This window comes from Camelina sativa, chromosome 1 (assembly GCF_030686135.1).
Source record: "Camelina sativa cultivar CO46 ecotype springtype chromosome 1, ASM3068613v1".
Lineage (NCBI taxonomy): Eukaryota > Viridiplantae > Streptophyta > Magnoliopsida > Brassicales > Brassicaceae > Camelina > Camelina sativa.
In genome coordinates this window covers 3,438,806-3,455,817 of record NC_141880.1, presented here as the reverse complement: position 1 = coordinate 3,455,817, position 17,012 = coordinate 3,438,806, and the positions used below count along the sequence as shown (strand labels likewise).

The 17,012-nt window shown below is 37.0% G+C and overlaps 5 protein-coding genes across 5 annotated transcripts; 4 read left to right on the top strand and 1 right to left on the bottom strand.

Annotated features, from left to right (window-relative positions):
* The first annotated feature begins 37 nt into the window (after positions 1-37).
* On the top strand, positions 38-2,960 carry LOC104751426 (amino acid transporter AVT1G). The gene is made up of 10 exons (XM_087479414.1): positions 38-330; positions 452-732; positions 899-1,113; positions 1,192-1,396; positions 1,493-1,712; positions 1,805-1,940; positions 2,044-2,206; positions 2,300-2,343; positions 2,542-2,604; positions 2,732-2,960. The coding sequence occupies exons 1-10, from the start codon at positions 188-190 to the stop codon at positions 2,825-2,827; spliced, it is 1,566 nt and encodes a 521-aa protein (XP_087335540.1). The 5' UTR covers positions 38-187; the 3' UTR covers positions 2,828-2,960.
* Positions 2,961-7,778: 4,818 nt separating this feature from the next.
* On the top strand, positions 7,779-8,338 carry LOC147949507 (uncharacterized). The gene is made up of 2 exons (XM_087463634.1): positions 7,779-7,845; positions 7,956-8,338. The coding sequence occupies exons 1-2, from the start codon at positions 7,779-7,781 to the stop codon at positions 8,336-8,338; spliced, it is 450 nt and encodes a 149-aa protein (XP_087319760.1).
* Positions 8,339-8,453: 115 nt separating this feature from the next.
* On the top strand, positions 8,454-11,924 carry LOC104751507 (amino acid transporter AVT1G-like). Its single transcript, XM_010473494.2, has 10 exons — positions 8,454-9,213; positions 9,320-9,609; positions 9,812-10,026; positions 10,106-10,310; positions 10,405-10,624; positions 10,723-10,858; positions 10,958-11,126; positions 11,220-11,263; positions 11,497-11,559; positions 11,681-11,924. Exons 1-10 carry the CDS (start codon positions 9,062-9,064, stop codon positions 11,774-11,776), a joined length of 1,590 nt encoding a protein of 529 aa, XP_010471796.2. The 5' UTR covers positions 8,454-9,061; the 3' UTR covers positions 11,777-11,924.
* Positions 11,925-13,493: 1,569 nt separating this feature from the next.
* LOC104751332 (putative protein S-acyltransferase 16) lies at positions 13,494-16,306 on the top strand. The gene is made up of 7 exons (XM_010473288.2): positions 13,494-14,173; positions 14,819-14,911; positions 15,010-15,111; positions 15,203-15,280; positions 15,362-15,460; positions 15,584-15,679; positions 15,764-16,306. The coding sequence occupies exons 1-7, from the start codon at positions 13,898-13,900 to the stop codon at positions 15,878-15,880; spliced, it is 861 nt and encodes a 286-aa protein (XP_010471590.2). The 5' UTR covers positions 13,494-13,897; the 3' UTR covers positions 15,881-16,306.
* LOC104751243 (light-harvesting complex-like protein OHP1, chloroplastic) lies at positions 16,307-17,009 on the bottom strand. The gene is made up of 3 exons (XM_010473191.3): positions 16,810-17,009; positions 16,588-16,710; positions 16,307-16,505 (listed from the first exon to the last, which is right to left on the bottom strand). Exons 1-3 carry the CDS (start codon positions 16,954-16,956, stop codon positions 16,437-16,439), a joined length of 339 nt encoding a protein of 112 aa, XP_010471493.1. The 5' UTR covers positions 16,957-17,009; the 3' UTR covers positions 16,307-16,436.
* Between the last annotated feature and the right edge of the window lie 3 nt (positions 17,010-17,012).

Sequence of the window (17,012 nt, the reverse complement as noted above, 5' to 3'; positions counted from 1 at the left end):
GGAGCTTTGTGACATGTGATGATGTGAACGTTACTTCCCCACTCGAAAAAAAAAAAATGGATTATCATAAATGCAAAGTACAACGTGGCAAAAATTCAAACTCACAACTAAATTTCCTTTATCTTTCTTCTAATACGTCTTCATATCGCTTCTCTGTTCTCTCTTTGAGATTTCCGGCACAACGAAGATGAAGCGTGAGGAGCAAGAAGAAAGGGACATACTGTTTCAGACAGATGACGAGGAATGCCAAGTCAATGACGAAGACGACAATTCCGGTTCATATTCTCCATTATCTCAGAACGATTCGGCTCCATGGCCTCAGAGTTATCAGTAAAATCAAAATCCTCTGCCTTTTTTTTTTTAATATCTAAAGAAAAAATGCTTGTGAAGGGGACAAGGGGTTTGCAGTAATAAAGACTATTCCTTCCTTTTTTTTGTGGGAAAATTTCAGACAATCTGTCGATATCTTGACCGGAGCTACACCTCCTACTACGACCAGTTTCATTCATCAGAGAGATTCTCAGACATCAATCACCAGCTCTATCGCCTCCTTATACAAGAGACGACAAAACTCTTTTCTAAATTCTTTTGCTTCTTCAACAAGCAAACAACAGCTTCTCTCCCACAAAGACGATGATGACTCAGTCAAATCATCTCAGGTCAAGTTATCCATCACAGATATCTCCTACGCAGAACCAGATCTCTGCTCGTTTCCTCAATCTGTTCTCAACGGTAAGACGTTGTTTCGGTATTAGGTCTGTCTCAAAAGTCTTTCACACATAACTTTTGGACAGGGCATGAAAATGGTAATTAATTGGTAACCACAACACTTCAGGGATTAGACTCAAACGGTTAAGAGAATACTGTATCATGATTACAAACATGTGTTTTTGCGCAGGAATCAATATCCTATGTGGAGTAGCTCTACTCACGATGCCTTACGGGGTGAAAGAAGGAGGATGGCTTGGGCTTTTTATACTCTTCTTCTTCGGTATCATCACTTGCTACACCTGTATTCTCCTTAAACGATGTCTTGAAAGCTCACCTGGCCTCCATAACTACCCAGACATTGGTCAAGCTGCCTTTGGATTCACCGGCCGCCTCATCATCTCCGTGAGTTATATGTAATTCATTTACATATACACTTTAAAAACATCTCCAAACTAAGATTAGGGTTCTTGAGATTTGCAGATACTATTGTATATGGAGTTGTACACAGGTTGTGTGGAGTATATAATCATGATGAGCGATAACTTGTCGAGAATTTTCCCCAACATTTCACTAAACATCATTGGACTATCTTTAGATTCTTCTCAGATCTTTGCTATATCAACTACCCTTATTGTTCTTCCGACAGTCTGGCTCAGAGACCTTAGCTTACTCTCCTATATCTCAGGTTTCATATATATTTCTATATAAGAGCCTTACGAAATAGCTGGGGGACTAGCTAGTTCATTGTTTAATTCATGTGTTCGATCTATTATTCTCTTAGCCGGAGGGGTCTTCTCTTCGATCATGATGGCTCTTTGTCTATACTGGGTCGGGACGGTTGATGGAGTTGGGTTTCGTCCGGGTGGACAAGGTCTTGATCTCGCTAACTTACCCGTTGCGATTGGGATTTACGGGTTTGGGTTCAGCGGTCACGCGGTTTTCCCAAGCATTTACTCTTCCATGAAAGAACCATCCAAGTTTCCTTTGGTCGTAGTCATTAGGTAAAAAAACACTCTGCGCTTTAAGGTTACTTATAATGGACGTATAAATGATGTTAAGTCAAAGTTTTCAATTCTCGTTTCTGCTTTCGCAGTTTTGGTTTCTGTGTATTCTTGTACATAGTCGTAGCGATTTGTGGCTACAGTATGTTTGGTGAGGCCATTCAATCCGAGTTTACACTAAACATGCCACAACAGTTCACGTCATCCAAGATCGCAGTTTGGATAGCGGTGAGATATATAACTTTAAAACTCTATAAATATGTTTGTCTCTATGCATTACTAACTAAAATATATATGATTGCTTCTTTTTCTACTCATTTTAATTAATTAGGCAATAACACCGATGGCCAAATACGCATTATCCATAACACCGATCGTGCTAAGCTTAGAAGAACTTATGCCGTCGTCACAGAGATCCTACGGAGTATCTATGTTTCTTAGAACGATTTTAGCTCTCTCAACTTTGGTCGTTGCACTTACATTCCCATTTTTTGGTAAATACCCTAACATCTTTTTCCACGAAACGATTTACAAATTTTCTTTTTAAAAAACAATATTCATCTTCGTTTGTTCTAATATCTTTGTAGCGATCATGGGGGCTTTGATGGGATCATTCCTTGCAATGCTTGTCGTAAGTCTCCTGTCACGTCATCGATTTATAGGACAACGATCTAGGGATAGTATGTATTTGATAAAGATTAAACAAAAAGCTACATATTTCATCAGAGCTTTTGAAAAAACAAATGATCAGATTTTCAGCTTTTCAGTTATTTTCGGCATGTCAAACATGTTAAAAAGGATTCACATATTTAATTTGTTTATCGTGCAGGCTTTTATTATTCCCTGTCTTTGTTATCTCAGTATCTTGAAGGGTAAATTGAGTAAGACGCAAGTAAGAGATATATTAATTTGTTTTTATTTTATGCCATAAAGTGGTTCTTGCCTTGCTTCATTAGTATATGATTTTTACATGACAATTACATTTAATTTTTCTCGTAAATTAATTGATCTTTTGGCAGATTGGAATATGCGTTTTCATTATAATCTTTGGCATTGTAAGCGGTTGCTGCGGGACGTATTCCGCCATTGGAAGATTAGTAAGAGAATTGAGTTGATATGGTACACTGTGATGAACAATTAAACAACGTATAAGACTTAGGCCCAACTAATTCATCATTTTTGGGCTTTAATAGACTTCTTAAACTGTTCAAACCAAGTTTTTTGAATTTTCCTTTTTTATTTACAAAATTATTATTATTTAAATATATATATATATATATATATATTTTACAGCAAACAAAATTATTAAATTATAATTGACAAAAGATAATTCTTGAGTTCACCCCAGGATGAACTTACCTCTTTTTACTTTAACCAATAGGAATGTGCCAAATACAATTTATTAGTTGGTGCAAATTAGATATTATATCTAAACATAAGTATTTTAAATGGATATCGCCTAGTGCTTGTTGGTTAAAACTGAATATTGATGGCGCGTCTCATGGAACCTGGGCTTGGCTTCAGCAAGTGGTGTTTGATGGGATGGTGATGGTATTTAGATAGGGGCTTTGCGTTAAACATTGGTATATGTTCGACACCACTAGCAGAGATATGGAGAGTCTGTTATGGGTTATCTATAGCTTGGGAGCGAGAGATTACACGTCTTGAGCTGGAAATAGATTCGGTAATGGTCGTTGGGTTTCTACAGGAAGGGATTGGTGATTCGCATCCTTTGTCTTTTCTATTACGTTTGTGCTATGACTTTCTCTCTAGGGACTGGATAGTCCGGATTACTTATGTGTATAGGAAGACTAATCGTCTTGCGGATGGGTTAGCGAACTATGCTTTTACTCTTTCGTTAGGTTTTCACTTGTATACTGATCAACTAGAGGTTGTTAAACATCTTGTATTGTATAATGTCGGTGGGTTAGCGTGTTCACATGTTGTTCGCATGTAGTTCTTTTTCTTGTTGCTTGAAAGAGCCTCCCCCTCCCTCACCAAAAAAAAACTATTGATTTTTATAATTTGTAAAATTGTATACTTAAATGTAATTGTTGCTTAAGAATAATTTATTTTTAATAAAATAATAATTTTTTTTTTTTAAAGTGTATCTCAAAAAGGGCATTTGTAACAAATTCTCAGTAATATTTAATAACTATCATCAATTGTATATAAATTTATTCTATTGATGTATTTTTCTCTTGGTGTTCGAAGTCTAAAGAAAATTTATGTGCTATATAGTTCAGACGATGTTGATTGTTGAAGCCAAATGTTAAAAGGGATTGATGAAGACGATGTTATTAGTAAATTAATAATGATATTTCTCTTCATTTGTTGTGGCCTAGCTGGTTGTTGCCTAAGTGTTTGTGTTAGTTGAGTCATGCTTGGTGCTTGACTCTGTTCCTGAGTCATACTTGCTTGACCTTGTCCCTGAGTCACACTTGCTTGACCTTCTTCGTTCATTTCCATCTCCATGTAATCATTTTCAGCATTTAGAATTGAAATTCTTTCTAATGACTGCAAATCCATACTGCATCAAATTGACAAACAAATTAGAGCTATCAATCTGTCTTTCCCTTTATCAATTAGACTTCAAAATCACAACCCATAATTACAAAATGCAATCAAATTTTGCAAACATAATCAAATTGTCAATTAGAGCTCAAAATCTAAGATAGATTGAACCTTACTTGAAGCCAATCAGAGCTTGAAGAGATTGTGAAACTTGAACGAGAAAGTCGTCTTAATCGTCTTTTGTCGCTAGAAAAGAAGAGAAGAACTGAGAAAGAAAAAAATGTTGTCGTGTTGAAACAAATGTTTAAAGAACAGGACCAACTTGTGATGGGCTCGAAATTTTACACGCTCGATCCTAAATGAGCTCGAAAATTTTACTAATAAAAATATAAAGTTAGAGGTCCAAAATATTAAAACAAGTCGGGCCAACCCTGTAACTTTAAACCCGTTTTAATATTCCTAGTTGAAGATGAAGAATTTTTTTTGTTTTAGTATTGTGTGACTAGATTGAGACTTTTGGAGGACATAAAAGGATCAGTTTTGGAGTTACAGTACTTTGATAATAATAATGCAAGTTTTATCGTTATATATAATTCAACCTATGTTACAACCTTGTTCTAAATTTCCATTTTTGGCGAGATACTGTGAGGCTTACTCCTGTTTTCAAGAGTGGTCAAGTGATTACATGTTCGGTTCTGTTGGAGGGTAGAACAGAGGAGTTCTTTTGCTTCTTTGTCTATGCGTTAAATTCTTCAGAGGAGAAGAGGATTCTCTGGGATGAGATACGATGTCATCATGACTCTCCATTGTTTCGAAATAAACCTTGGATGCTTTGTGGTGATTTTAATGAGATATTGGAGAGTGGAGAACAGTCTAACCATGGTCACCTGCAGTTTAATACGTTGGGGATGCGTGATTTTCAAGACGTGGTGCGACATTGTTCACTCACGGATTTAGGACATCATGGTCCACTATATACTTGGTGCAACAAGAGAGATGAGGGTCTGATTTGTAAGAAGTTGGATCATGTTTTAATTAATGAGCATTGGGGAGATTGCTTTCCACATTCTTATAGTGTTTTTGAGGCTGGCGGTTGTTCTGATCATGCCAGAGGTCGCATTGTCCTGGAGGCAGTTGCAACGGGTGGTCGCAGACCTTTCAAATTCGTTAATGCTATGGCTAAACTTCCACAATTTCATGAGGTTATTTCCAACCATTGGCATGGCACGGTCCCACTATTCCCTTCTACGTCTGTTATGCATCGCCTCTCCAAGAAGCTAAAAGACTTAAAATCAAGTTTGCGTTCTTTGGGTAAAGAGAAGTTTGGTGATCTATCAAAACGGACATGTGAGGCTCATGAGACTCTTTGTCAAAAGCAAATTGCAACTCTGGCTAGCCCGACTCCACAAGCGGTTGAAGAGGAGACAAATGCTTATTCTCTATGGAGTCACCTTGCTGAGCTCGAGGAAGATTATCTAAAACAGAAAGCTAAGCTTCATTGGCTGACTGTGGGTGATATGAACAATGTCTATTTTCATAAAATGGTAAGTATCCGTAAAATGCAGAACTCTATTCGTGAGCTGTGTGGTCCAAATGGGGAAATACTGCGAACTAGTGCCGAGCTAAAGGGTGAAGCAGAGCGATTCTTCAAAGGTTTTCTTAATCAACAACCTACTGACTTTGTGGGACTGTCAGTGGAGGACCTACAAAACCTCATACCCTTCCGGTGCCAGGAGGATGATCAAGTGATGCTTACCAAGCCGGTTACTGCTGATGAGATCCAACAGATTGTTTTTGCGGTGCCAAGTTATAAATCACCGGGGCCCGATGGATATACTAGTGAGTTCTTCAAAGCTTCTTGGTCGATCATTGGCTCTGATGTGATTGCAGCGGTGCAGTCTTTCTTTCTTAAAGGTTTTCTCTCTAAGGGTGTAAACACTACTATTCTTGCACTTATACCAAAGAAAGACGATGCTACCGAAATGAGAGACTACAGACCAATTTCCTGCTGCAATGTGTTGTATAAGGTGATCTCTAAGTTATTGGCCAACCGTCTTAAGAGTCTGCTCCCGCGGGTTATTTCACAGAATCAATCTGCATTTGTCAAAGAGCGTTTGCTGATGGATAATGTATTGTTGGCAACAGAGGTTGTTAAGGACTATCATAAGGACTCTATAACATCTCGCTGCACGATGAAAATAGATATTTCAAAGGCTTTCGATTCGGTCCAATGGGGTTTCTTGTTGAACAATCTAGAGGCTCTGCACTTTCCAGATCAGTTTATTCACTGGATTCGGCTCTGCATTTTGACAGCTACCTTATCTGTTCAAGTGAATGGTGAATTGGCAGGTTTTTTCGATAGTTCTCGTGGACTGCGGCAAGGTTGTGCCCTCTCTCCATACCTGTTCGTTATCTGTATGAACGTCTTATCCCACCTGATTGATATAGCCGCAGTGAGTGAGCGTATTGGCTATCATCCTAAGTGCAAGAACATAGGTCTCACCCACCTCTGTTTTGCGGATGACTTGATGGTTTTTGTGGATGGTCAACAGCGGTCGATTGAGGGGATCATAGAGATTTTTCAGGAGTTTGCAGGTCAGTCGGGGCTACGCATCAGTTTGGAAAAGTCCACCCTCTACCTAGCCGGAATGATGAACCAACAACGTGATCAAATCTCCGCAAGTTTTCCGTTTGCAACAGGGAACTTACCTGTCCGATATTTAGGCCTCCCGCTACTTACCAAGCGAATGACTGCAACTGACTATGCTCCACTCTTGGACAAAGTTCAGAAAAAAATTAGTTCATGGACTGCTCGATCACTCTCCTATGCTGGTCGTCTCACTCTCATTTTCTCTGTTCTTATGAGTGTAACAAACTTTTGGTTATCAGCTTATCGCTTACCAGCAAGGTGTCTCCGAGAAATTGAGAAATTATGTGCAACGTTCTTGTGGTCAGGACCGGATCTCAATCACAAGAAGGCAAAGATAGCTTGCACAGATATTTGCAAACCGAAGCAAAAGGGAGGTTTGGGTCTGAAATCCCTAGTTGATGCTAATAAGGTCAGTTGCTTAAATTTAATCTGGAAGATTCTCTCAAAACAAGACACTCTCTCGGTGAAATGGATTTGGACATATCTCATACCAAAGGAATCTTTCTGGTTGGTAAATGTTGGTTCAACGGTCGGATCCTGGATGTGGAAGAAACTTCTCAAATACCGGGAAGTGGCAAAAACTTTGTATAAGGTGGAGGTTAATAATGGAGCTTCAACATCCTTCTGGTATGATGTCTGGTCACCATTGGGCTGTTTATTTGACATATTGGGCTCGAGAGGGTTTGTAGACCTGGGGATTATGCAAGAGGCAACAGTTCAGGAGGCCATGAGCACACATAGGTCTCGACACCATCGGCTTCCTGTCTTAAATGACATCGAAAATTCCCTTCAGGCTCTTCGTCGCCGCCCAACGCGACAACAAAATACTGCAGATACCCCATTATGGTGATCTCAAGGAGATCGGTTCTTCAAGACCTTCTCCTCTAGACACACTTGGCATAATGTTCGCGGATCACACGTCAGGGCTGACTGGTACAAAGGAGTTTGGTATTCATATTCCACCCCCAAGTATTCATTTATGCTCTGGCTTGCAATTCATAACCGGTTAGATACTGGCGATCGCATAAAACACTGGTCCTTGGGGCAACATACAACATGTGTCCTCTGTTCTGGCGCAGAAGAGACAAGTGATCATCTTTTTTTCTCTTGCCCTTACTCTGCGGCTATTTGGAAAGACCTCACACAATCTCTGTTATTGACTCACTACTCAACGGATTGGAGTTCTTTGATCCCACTGCTTACCTCCTCAGCTCTACCCTCTCTTCCACGTTTCATCCTCAAGTATGTCTTCCAGGCAATTGCTTATCATCTGTGGCGGGAGAGGAATGCTAGGCGACATGGCGAGGACCATTCCCCGCAAGCTCGACTTATCAAGCTCCTTGAAAAAATCGTACGTAATCGTCACAGCTCAATCTTTGGGTTACACGATCACCGCTACGATGAAGGCCTGCAACTCTGGTTCTCCACAAGAACTTACGCTCGATCCTCCACTCCCACTTAAATTATGATAAATTATATGATATTTTAATCTTATTTGGCTATTATTTTCAAACGATGAAGCATTCATTGTAAAAACGTTTTTTTGGTTGAATACAATTTTACATTCTTTCAAAAAAAAAAAAATCAATTTTTATTGTTAAAAGAAATCAAGTTTTGACCACTGACTATAGGAAGAGGGTGACATTTGTGTTTAACAAGTTATGAACAACTTTTAATCTCTTAAAATCACCCAATATTATTAATAAAATCTCACAAAATCTCACCAAAATCACAAACAATTCTTTTTTAGAGAAATAGAAAATAATAACAAATCTACAAGGTATTTTAAAAACTCACTCAAAATCTTCTAAAATCAAAAATATGATAAATTTCACAAAATCTTCCGAATAAATTCTTTTTGAATCTATAGTTATTTTTTAATTATTTTTTTGGACACATTTAATTGAATCTATAGTTATATAGAATATATACTCATTATTAAATTACAACAAATCCATCTCACACATGTTACCTTTGACTTTTAAGGTTTGTGACATGTGAACGTTACTTCCACTAGAAATATAAAACGACTAAAAAAAACTAATTTGGAGCTTTGTATAATGGATTAATCATTAATGCAAAGTCCGACGTGACAACAAGTTAAACGCACAACTTAATCTCCTGTATCTTTCTTCTACTCTACATTTTGCTGCTGTGTTCACTCTTTCATTCCCGCACAAAGAAGATGAAGTTTGAGGAGCAAGAAAGGGACATACTGTATCAGACAGATGACGAGGAATGCCAAGTCGACGTTTCCTGCAATGACGAAGACGATGATTCCAGTTCATCTTCTTCATTATCCCAGAACGATTCGGCTCCATGGCCTCGGAGTTATCGGTAATATCAAAATCCTCTGCTTTTTTTCATATCTAAAAGAATGCTTGTGAAGGGTTAATTTGCACTTTGTAGTAATAAAGATTATTCCTTTTTGTGGAAAATTCAGACAATCTGTGGATGTCTTGACCGGAGCTACACCTCCTACGATCAGCTTCATTCATCGGAGAGATTCTCAGACATCATTCACCAGCTCTATCGCCTCCTTATACAAGAGACGACAAAACTCTGTTCTAAATTCTTTTGCTTCTTCAACAAGCAAACAACCGCTTCTCACCCAGAAAGACGATGATGACTCAGTCGTCAAATCATTCCTTTCATCTCAGCTCAAGTTATCCATCACAGATCTCTCCTACGCAAAACCAGATCTCTGCTCGTTTCCTCAATCTGTTCTCAACGGTAATTAAGACGTTGTCTCTGTATTGGTTCTGTCTCAAAAGTCTTTCACACATATGAGTTCATAACTTTTGGACAGGGCATGATAATGGCAATTGGTAACCACAACACTTTAGGGATTAGACTCAAACGTTTAATAGATTGTATCATGATTACAAACATGAGTTTTAATCTGTCGCTCTAAGTTGAACCTCTTTTTGTGCAGCAATCAATATCCTATGTGGAGTAGGTCTACTCACGATGCCTTACGGGGTGAAAGAAGGAGGATGGCTTGGGATTTTTATACTCTTCTTCTTCGGTATCATCACTTGCTACACCTGTATTCTCCTCAAACGATGTCTTGAAAGCTCACCTGGCCTCCATACCTACCCGGACATTGGTCAAGCTGCCTTTGGATTCACCGGCCGTGTCATCATCTCCGTGAGTTTTATGTAAATCATTTACATATACACTTTAAAAAACATCTCCAAACTAAGATTAGGGTTCTTGAGATTTGCAGATACTATTGTATATGGAGCTATACGCAGGTTGTGTGGAGTATATAATCATGATGAGCGATAACTTGTCGAGAATTTTCCCCAACATGTCACTAAACATCGTTGGACTATCTTTAGATTCTTCTCAGATATTTGCCATATCAGCTACTCTTATTGTTCTTCCCACAGTTTGGCTCAGAGACCTTAGCTTACTCTCCTATCTCTCAGGTTTCATATATTTTTTTTATATAAATTAATGATCATAAAGCCTTACGAAATAGCTGGGGGATTAATTCATGTGTTCGATCTATTATTCTCTTAGCCGGAGGGGTCTTCTCTTCGATCATGATGGCTCTTTGTCTCTTCTGGGTCGGGACGGTTGATGAAGTTGGGTTTCGCCCGGGTGGGCAAGCTCTTGATCTCGCTAACATACCCGTTGCAATTGGGATTTACGGGTTTGGGTTCAGCGGTCACGCGGTTTTCCCAAACATTTACTCTTCCATGAAAGAACCATCCAAGTTTCCTTTGGTGGTAGTCATTAGGTAAAAAAAAAAACAACTCTTTTGCTTAAGGTTACTTATAATGGACCTAAAATGATGTTAAGTCAAAAAAAAATCAATTCTCGTTTCTGCTTTCGCAGTTTTGGTTTCTGCGTGTTCTTGTACATAGTCGTAGCGATTTGTGGCTACAGTATGTTTGGTGAGGCCATTCAATCGCAGTTTACACTAAACATGCCACAACAGTTCACGTCATCCAAGATCGCAGTGTGGTTAGCGGTGAGATATATAACTTTAAAACTCTATAAACATGTTTGTCTCTATGTATAATTACTAATTAAAAATATGATTGCTTCTTTTTCTACTCAATTTAATTAGGTAATAACACCGATGACCAAATACGCGTTATCTATAACACCGATCGTGCTAAGCTTAGAAGAACTTATGCCGTCGTCACGTAAGATGAGATCCTACGGAGTATCTATTTTTCTAAGAACAATTTTAGTTCTCTCAACTTTGGTCGTCGCACTTACACTCCCATTCTTTGGTAAATGCCCTAACATCTTTTTGCATGAAACTATTTACAAATTGTTTTAAAAAGAAACAATATTTATCTTCGTTTGTTCTAAAATCTTTGCAGCGATCATGGGGGCTTTGATGGGATCATTCCTTGCAATGCTTGTCGTAAGTCTCCTATCATCGATTCATATGACAACGATATTGGGATAATATGTATTTGATAAAGATTAAACAAAACGCTACATAATATTTCATGAGAGCTTTATTTTTTGTTTGAATTGAATGCAAAATTTATCCAAATCAAAAAACTGTTTTTACAAATAAACACATTATCAGATTTTTAGCTTTTCAGTTCTTTTAGGCAAATTAAAAAGGATTATATTTTGTTTATCATGCAGGCTTTTATCCTTCCATGTCTTTGTTATCTCAGTATCTTGAAGAGTAGATTGAGTCAGACACAAGTAAGATATATATTAATTTGTTTTATTTATGTCATAAAGTGGTTATTGTTTTGATTCAGTATATGATTTTCACATGACAATTACATTAATTTTTCCCGTAAATTATTTGGTTTTTTTACAGATTGGATTGTGCATTTTCATCATAATCGTTGGCGTTGTAAGCGGTTGTTGTGGGACTTACTCCGCCATTGTAAGATTAATAGGAGAATTGAATTGATATGGTACACTGATGAACAATGAACCAACCTAGAATTGAGAAACAATAAATGGAAGTAGTAAAGTTTTATTAAATTTAACAGAGTAATCAAGTTTTGTTATACATAAGACTGATTTTAATACATTAATAAAGTTTGTTTTAACTTGTAGTCATCTTTTTCAATCAATGAATTTATGTATGAGTATATAACTAAAAATGCTCACTGGACTCTAATAAGAGATATCATGAAGTTTTTTTGCAAGTCATGATTATAGGTTCTAGACTTGAACATTTATTACATAGCTAGATAAAATAATAGAAAAGGAGAAGATTTTTAGATGATTTCTATCGAAAAACTCTTGAAGTTTGTCGAGAAACTTGGTCTTTAATCTGGAAACTTCGTCATGCTGATGGTATTTTGAAAGCCGAATAGACTAATAGCTTTTAAGTATACAATTCAAGTTAATTGTGTAGTATTTAAAACATAAAGAGTAATTAAATCTTTATTTTATCTTAATGGTCATGGTTAAGAAATAGTCCTTACACCTTGACCTTGTATCTTTCAATAGTTTATCATTACCATTACTTTCCAATTTTTTAACGTCATGGATTGTACAAATATAACACAAATGCCAAGTACTTGACGTACTAACTATTAATAAGCATTATGGTTAACACAAAACTGATTTTGGTTAAATTATATTCAAGATAAGTGAAACAATATATTATCTTTTTTTGATAAAATTGATTGATTCCATAAGAGAGTTCTATGTTAAATCGTTTTATACAATTTAAACGTTTTAACAAGGCTATTTCTCAATGCCTTGTGATGACATTTCATGAGGACAAGGTTATTAATATCATACATGAACATAGTAATTAATTATTTACATCTATCTATACCTTTAATTAAGAAGTCGAACTTGGTAAATTTTGTGACATTTGTATTATCCCCATATGAGAAGAACGTTTTTGGATGGATGTGTCGACATCCGAGTATTAGGGCTCAGACATATTAATATATCTGACATTAAAGTCGGAAGTCTACTGATGCATCTCTACCGCCTAACTCATTATCTCACTGAATCTCGTAGATTTACTTAGAATTTCTTGGTTTGGTAGGCTTACACAGATTCTCACTTTTAATATTATCAGTCTTACCTTTTTTTTTTAATATTGATTTTGAATTTGTTTTCTTCCGGTGAACATTAATCTAAAAAATAGATCATTTTTAGAGTTTGCTCGATACTTACCATATTTATATTACAAGAAGTCCAGAATATTCTCTTCCACCTAAAGGTGTTTGAGAGACCACTTGGATGACTGAATTTGTGGATTCTACCTATTTATGTTTTGCAGCAAAGAAGGGGTTATATCCACAACCTTCCAATCTATAATAGATATCAAATTCAAACTCCACCAGAGTATAACATACATCAATCTAGAATAAGTTTACTATGCTTTCTATAATTAGTGCTAATACCAAAAACATGTTATTTTGAATTTTGAAAATTTAGACCATATAGTATTTTATGGATTTATAGTGCAGTTGTAAACATAAATACGCATATTACTGATTTTTTTTTTAATGTAATGATAGTATAATTGAGGTTGTACTGTATATTGGTTTTGTTGTAAGCATGAAAAAAACATTGAATTTTGAATTTAATAATAAAATTGTGTTTTAATTTGTGATCTTTTTCATTGAAAAAAATTACACGCGTACCTACAAACTCAGAAAAAAAAAATGCTCGCGGGACCCTAAGATATATCATGAAGACTTTCCAAGCCATTAAAACATATCTTAAGCTTGAAGTTCTGATCGGTTAAACGTATAATTAAAAAGTGTCTTAAGAAAGATGTTAATAGAGGACCTTCAGTGTAACATTAAAAAACTTTGGGGCAAATACGAGATAATATAAAAATCAAGGGATTATTGCAATTAGGTGGGGGCAGCTTTCGAGTCGAGAGAGACATCTCCAAAATCGTCGACAACTTCAGACGTACTCCAACAACAACAATAACAATCGACAAAGCTAAAAAAAAAAAAAAAAAAAAAGACAAATAATTTTAATTTAAAAATCCACACTCGCCGGAGACGCCGTCGTCTCGACGCCGGTGCTCCAAAAATAAAATAAAAATATGAAACGGAAAGGAGTTGGATTTTCTCTCCCCGTCACGGTGGTGATGTTGGTGATCGGTTTCATATACTTTTCTTCGGTTTTCACTTTCATCGATCGGTGGTTCAGCCTCACTTCCTCTCCCGGAATCGCTAACGCCGCCGCGTTCACGGCCTTGGCTCTGATGTGTGTCTACAACTACTACGTCGCCGTTTTCAGGGATCCGGGTCGTGTTCCACTCAATTACATGCCGGATGTTGAAGATCCGGATAGTCCTGTTCACGAGATTAAGCGCAAGGTCATCTCTTTCTCTTCCATCCATTCTTAGCTCTTTCTCGGTTCTTGAAATTGTCAATTCCAAGATTTGTCAGTATTAGTTTTGGATGTTGTGATCAGTTTTTTTGTTCATTTCAATGTCAGAGAGATTTGCCATTTTCTCTGCTTTTTGTCCGGTTATGGATAAATCTAAGATTTCTGTGGATATCGTTTGTTTTTTTTAATTTCTCAGGATCTGGATTGTCCAATGTTGTGTAGTCGTTTTCTGTATACATCAATTAAATTTTTAGTCTTTGACTATAATGATGATTCTTGTACATTGTTGACTCTCTCTTTGAGATATTGTTTTGGCTTGCTAGAGAACTTTCATTTTTTTTTCTTTCAAATTTGTTCCTTGCTTCTAGTTATCTTTGGGATTGCTTAAAAATTTCATCTTTTGCGCTATATGGATTAGCTAGAGTGGTGATTCTTGTAGTTTGTTTGTTTCTTTAACGTTGTTTTGATGGCTTCTGTGATACAATTTTGGGTGTTGAGGTTTTGAGAGTCCATATGTGAGCTCATGTTTTGAGGCTTTGGGGTTCACTTGCAACTCCGTTCTTAGATATTTCTTGGAAAGTCCACTTGTGATGTTTTGTTTCGCTGCTTACTTTGGTTATGTTATTTGCAGGGAGGAGATTTGAGGTACTGTCAAAAGTGTTCACATTTCAAACCTCCGCGAGCTCACCATTGTCGAGTTTGCAAAAGATGTGTGCTTAGAATGGTATGCTCTACTGAACACTTATGTTTCATGCGAAGCTGAACATATAATCGCCCAAACCCATGTGCTATTATGTTAAACCAGTCGTCTTTGGTTTGCAGGACCACCATTGTATTTGGATCAACAACTGCGTAGGACACACTAACTACAAGGTCTTCTTTGTCTTTGTTGTCTATGCCGTGACTGCATGTGTATACTCCTTGGTACATTTCCTAACTTCTGTTAGCTCAATGTATATCTCTCTGTGTTGCTTAGTATATGAGCTTTATATATATATATTCCTTGATTGATTAGGTTTTGCTTGTGGGAAGCCTTACTGTTGAACCTCAAGATGAAGAGGAGGAGATGGGCAGCTATCTAAGAACTATATATGTAATGATTGCGATTGATGTACTGTTTTGGAAACTACCAACAGATATCATTTTTGCTAATGGTTGTAGGGTTTCTTTTCAGGTACTTTCAGCTTTTCTTCTTATCCCATTGAGCATCGCATTAGGTGTTCTTCTTGGGTGGCACATCTACCTCATTCTACAAAACAAAACGACTATCGAGGTTGTTCTTTTTTTCTTTTCTCTTGTGTTTTTGTTTTCATTTATTTCAATTGCTAGATTACGGATTTCCTTAGCTCTAGGTTGGCTTTGTTCCTCTGCTAATCATTTTCCGGTAACTGAGCAGTACCATGAAGGAGTGAGAGCTATGTGGTTAGCAGAGAAAGGTGGGCAAGTATATAAGCATCCATATGACATCGGCGCATTTGAAAACCTAACCTTGGTAATAATTCTTATTATTCTTTGGAGGATCAGTATCAGACAAATGTTTATTCTTTCTTAAGTTTCACATCTGTTTCTTCTTCAGATTTTGGGTCCGAACATACTTTCTTGGCTCTGCCCTACATCGAGGCATATTGGTTCTGGTCTGCGTTTTCGTACAGCTTTTGATTCAATCCCTGCTTCATCTGAAACAAATTCTTAGCCAAGAACAAATCAGATATTCCCTATTTCTCTGGTGAGTTCCATCGAAAAGGCAGCAGATTTTTAACTTCACAGCACCTTGGCTTGGCCGTTTTCAAGCATATTTTAGCCGCCTCAGCTTGGAACCTAAAACTAGCCCCTAGTCAGTAGTAGGCTCTCTGCTTGACAAGAAGGTTCTCTATCTCTCATCATTGTTAACTGGATCAAGAGCATCCGTTTGTGAATTATGGTATCAGTTAGGTCTCTTCCCCTGTTTTTTTCTTTGGATTCCTCGAAAAGGAAAAGTAAGTTAGGTTGTGCTTGTGTATACAGAACTCAAAAGCTGATTATGCTTATTATACATACCACACTTAACAGGTGAAAAGACATCATTGTAAGATAATTAAAGGCTTTTCATATATTCTTAATCAGACAGTTCTCATTCTCATTATGTGTTTAACTGTTTATTTTATAAATTATGGAGAATCATAGCTTGTAAGTTCTTTGTTTACATGAGATATAAGCCAAAAGAGTATTGCAAAGATTCTTGTGACCAGATTGGAAGAAGAAGAATAAAATTAGAGAGGAAGATCAAGCCCTTTCCCAATTTCAACACCAATCAACTGAAGTATTCCTTTGTTCAGAATCTGGAAGAAAAAAAGAGAAAAGGCATCTCTGTTTAAGTTAATTTTGTCTGTATATATAACTTCCATAGCCATTGAAACTCACCAGCTCAACAATGTAGGATCCGATGAGACCGATCATACAAGCTCTAGAGTTCCATATTTCAGCTGTATATGTGAATCCCAGAAAAGCTGGCTTGAAACCGGGTTCCTTTTTTGGCACTATCATCTTCATAAAGAGAATTGTAAGAGAAAGGAAAAAAAAAAAAACAGAACAACTTAAGATATGTCGAGAGTGTTTAAGAGACCATATATATTATTAATTTACCCCTTCAGGGAGTTTTGCGGCGCGAACACGGAGAGACGACTGTTTCTGAGAGAACCAGAGAGTTGTTTGGCTCGGAAAATGGCCATGAACGGACAATTTCCGAGGAACAGGTAAGAAAGAAGACGACAATGGCGTCGAGCTCACCATTCTTTTTTATTGTTAGGCAAGAGAAAGATGAAGATGAATGAAGTTAATTTTGTGGA

Excerpts from the sequence above, each read along its gene's own strand:
- LOC104751426 (XM_087479414.1), top strand. The coding sequence starts at position 188 with ATGAAGCGTGAGGAGCAAGAAGAAAGGGACATACTGTTTCAGACAGAT. Across the intron at positions 331-451 it reads CCATGGCCTCAGAGTTATCA|ACAATCTGTCGATATCTTGA; the intron begins GTAAAATCAAAA and ends GGAAAATTTCAG. Across the intron at positions 1,941-2,043 it reads AGATCGCAGTTTGGATAGCG|GCAATAACACCGATGGCCAA; the intron begins GTGAGATATATA and ends TTAATTAATTAG.
- LOC147949507 (XM_087463634.1), top strand. The coding sequence starts at position 7,779 with ATGTTCGCGGATCACACGTCAGGGCTGACTGGTACAAAGGAGTTTGGT. Across the intron at positions 7,846-7,955 it reads TATTCATATTCCACCCCCAA|AAGAGACAAGTGATCATCTT; the intron begins GTATTCATTTAT and ends GTTCTGGCGCAG.
- LOC104751507 (XM_010473494.2), top strand. The coding sequence starts at position 9,062 with ATGAAGTTTGAGGAGCAAGAAAGGGACATACTGTATCAGACAGATGAC. Across the intron at positions 9,610-9,811 it reads TCCTCAATCTGTTCTCAACG|CAATCAATATCCTATGTGGA; the intron begins GTAATTAAGACG and ends CTTTTTGTGCAG. Across the intron at positions 10,859-10,957 it reads AGATCGCAGTGTGGTTAGCG|GTAATAACACCGATGACCAA; the intron begins GTGAGATATATA and ends CAATTTAATTAG.
- LOC104751332 (XM_010473288.2), top strand. The coding sequence starts at position 13,898 with ATGAAACGGAAAGGAGTTGGATTTTCTCTCCCCGTCACGGTGGTGATG. Across the intron at positions 14,174-14,818 it reads TTCACGAGATTAAGCGCAAG|GGAGGAGATTTGAGGTACTG; the intron begins GTCATCTCTTTC and ends TGTTATTTGCAG. Across the intron at positions 15,680-15,763 it reads CATTTGAAAACCTAACCTTG|ATTTTGGGTCCGAACATACT; the intron begins GTAATAATTCTT and ends TTTCTTCTTCAG.
- LOC104751243 (XM_010473191.3), bottom strand. The coding sequence starts at position 16,956 with ATGGTGAGCTCGACGCCATTGTCGTCTTCTTTCTTACCTGTTCCTCGG. Across the intron at positions 16,711-16,809 it reads CCGCAAAACTCCCTGAAGGG|ATGATAGTGCCAAAAAAGGA; the intron begins GTAAATTAATAA and ends CTCTTTATGAAG. Across the intron at positions 16,506-16,587 it reads GATCCTACATTGTTGAGCTG|ATTCTGAACAAAGGAATACT; the intron begins GTGAGTTTCAAT and ends TTTTTCTTCCAG.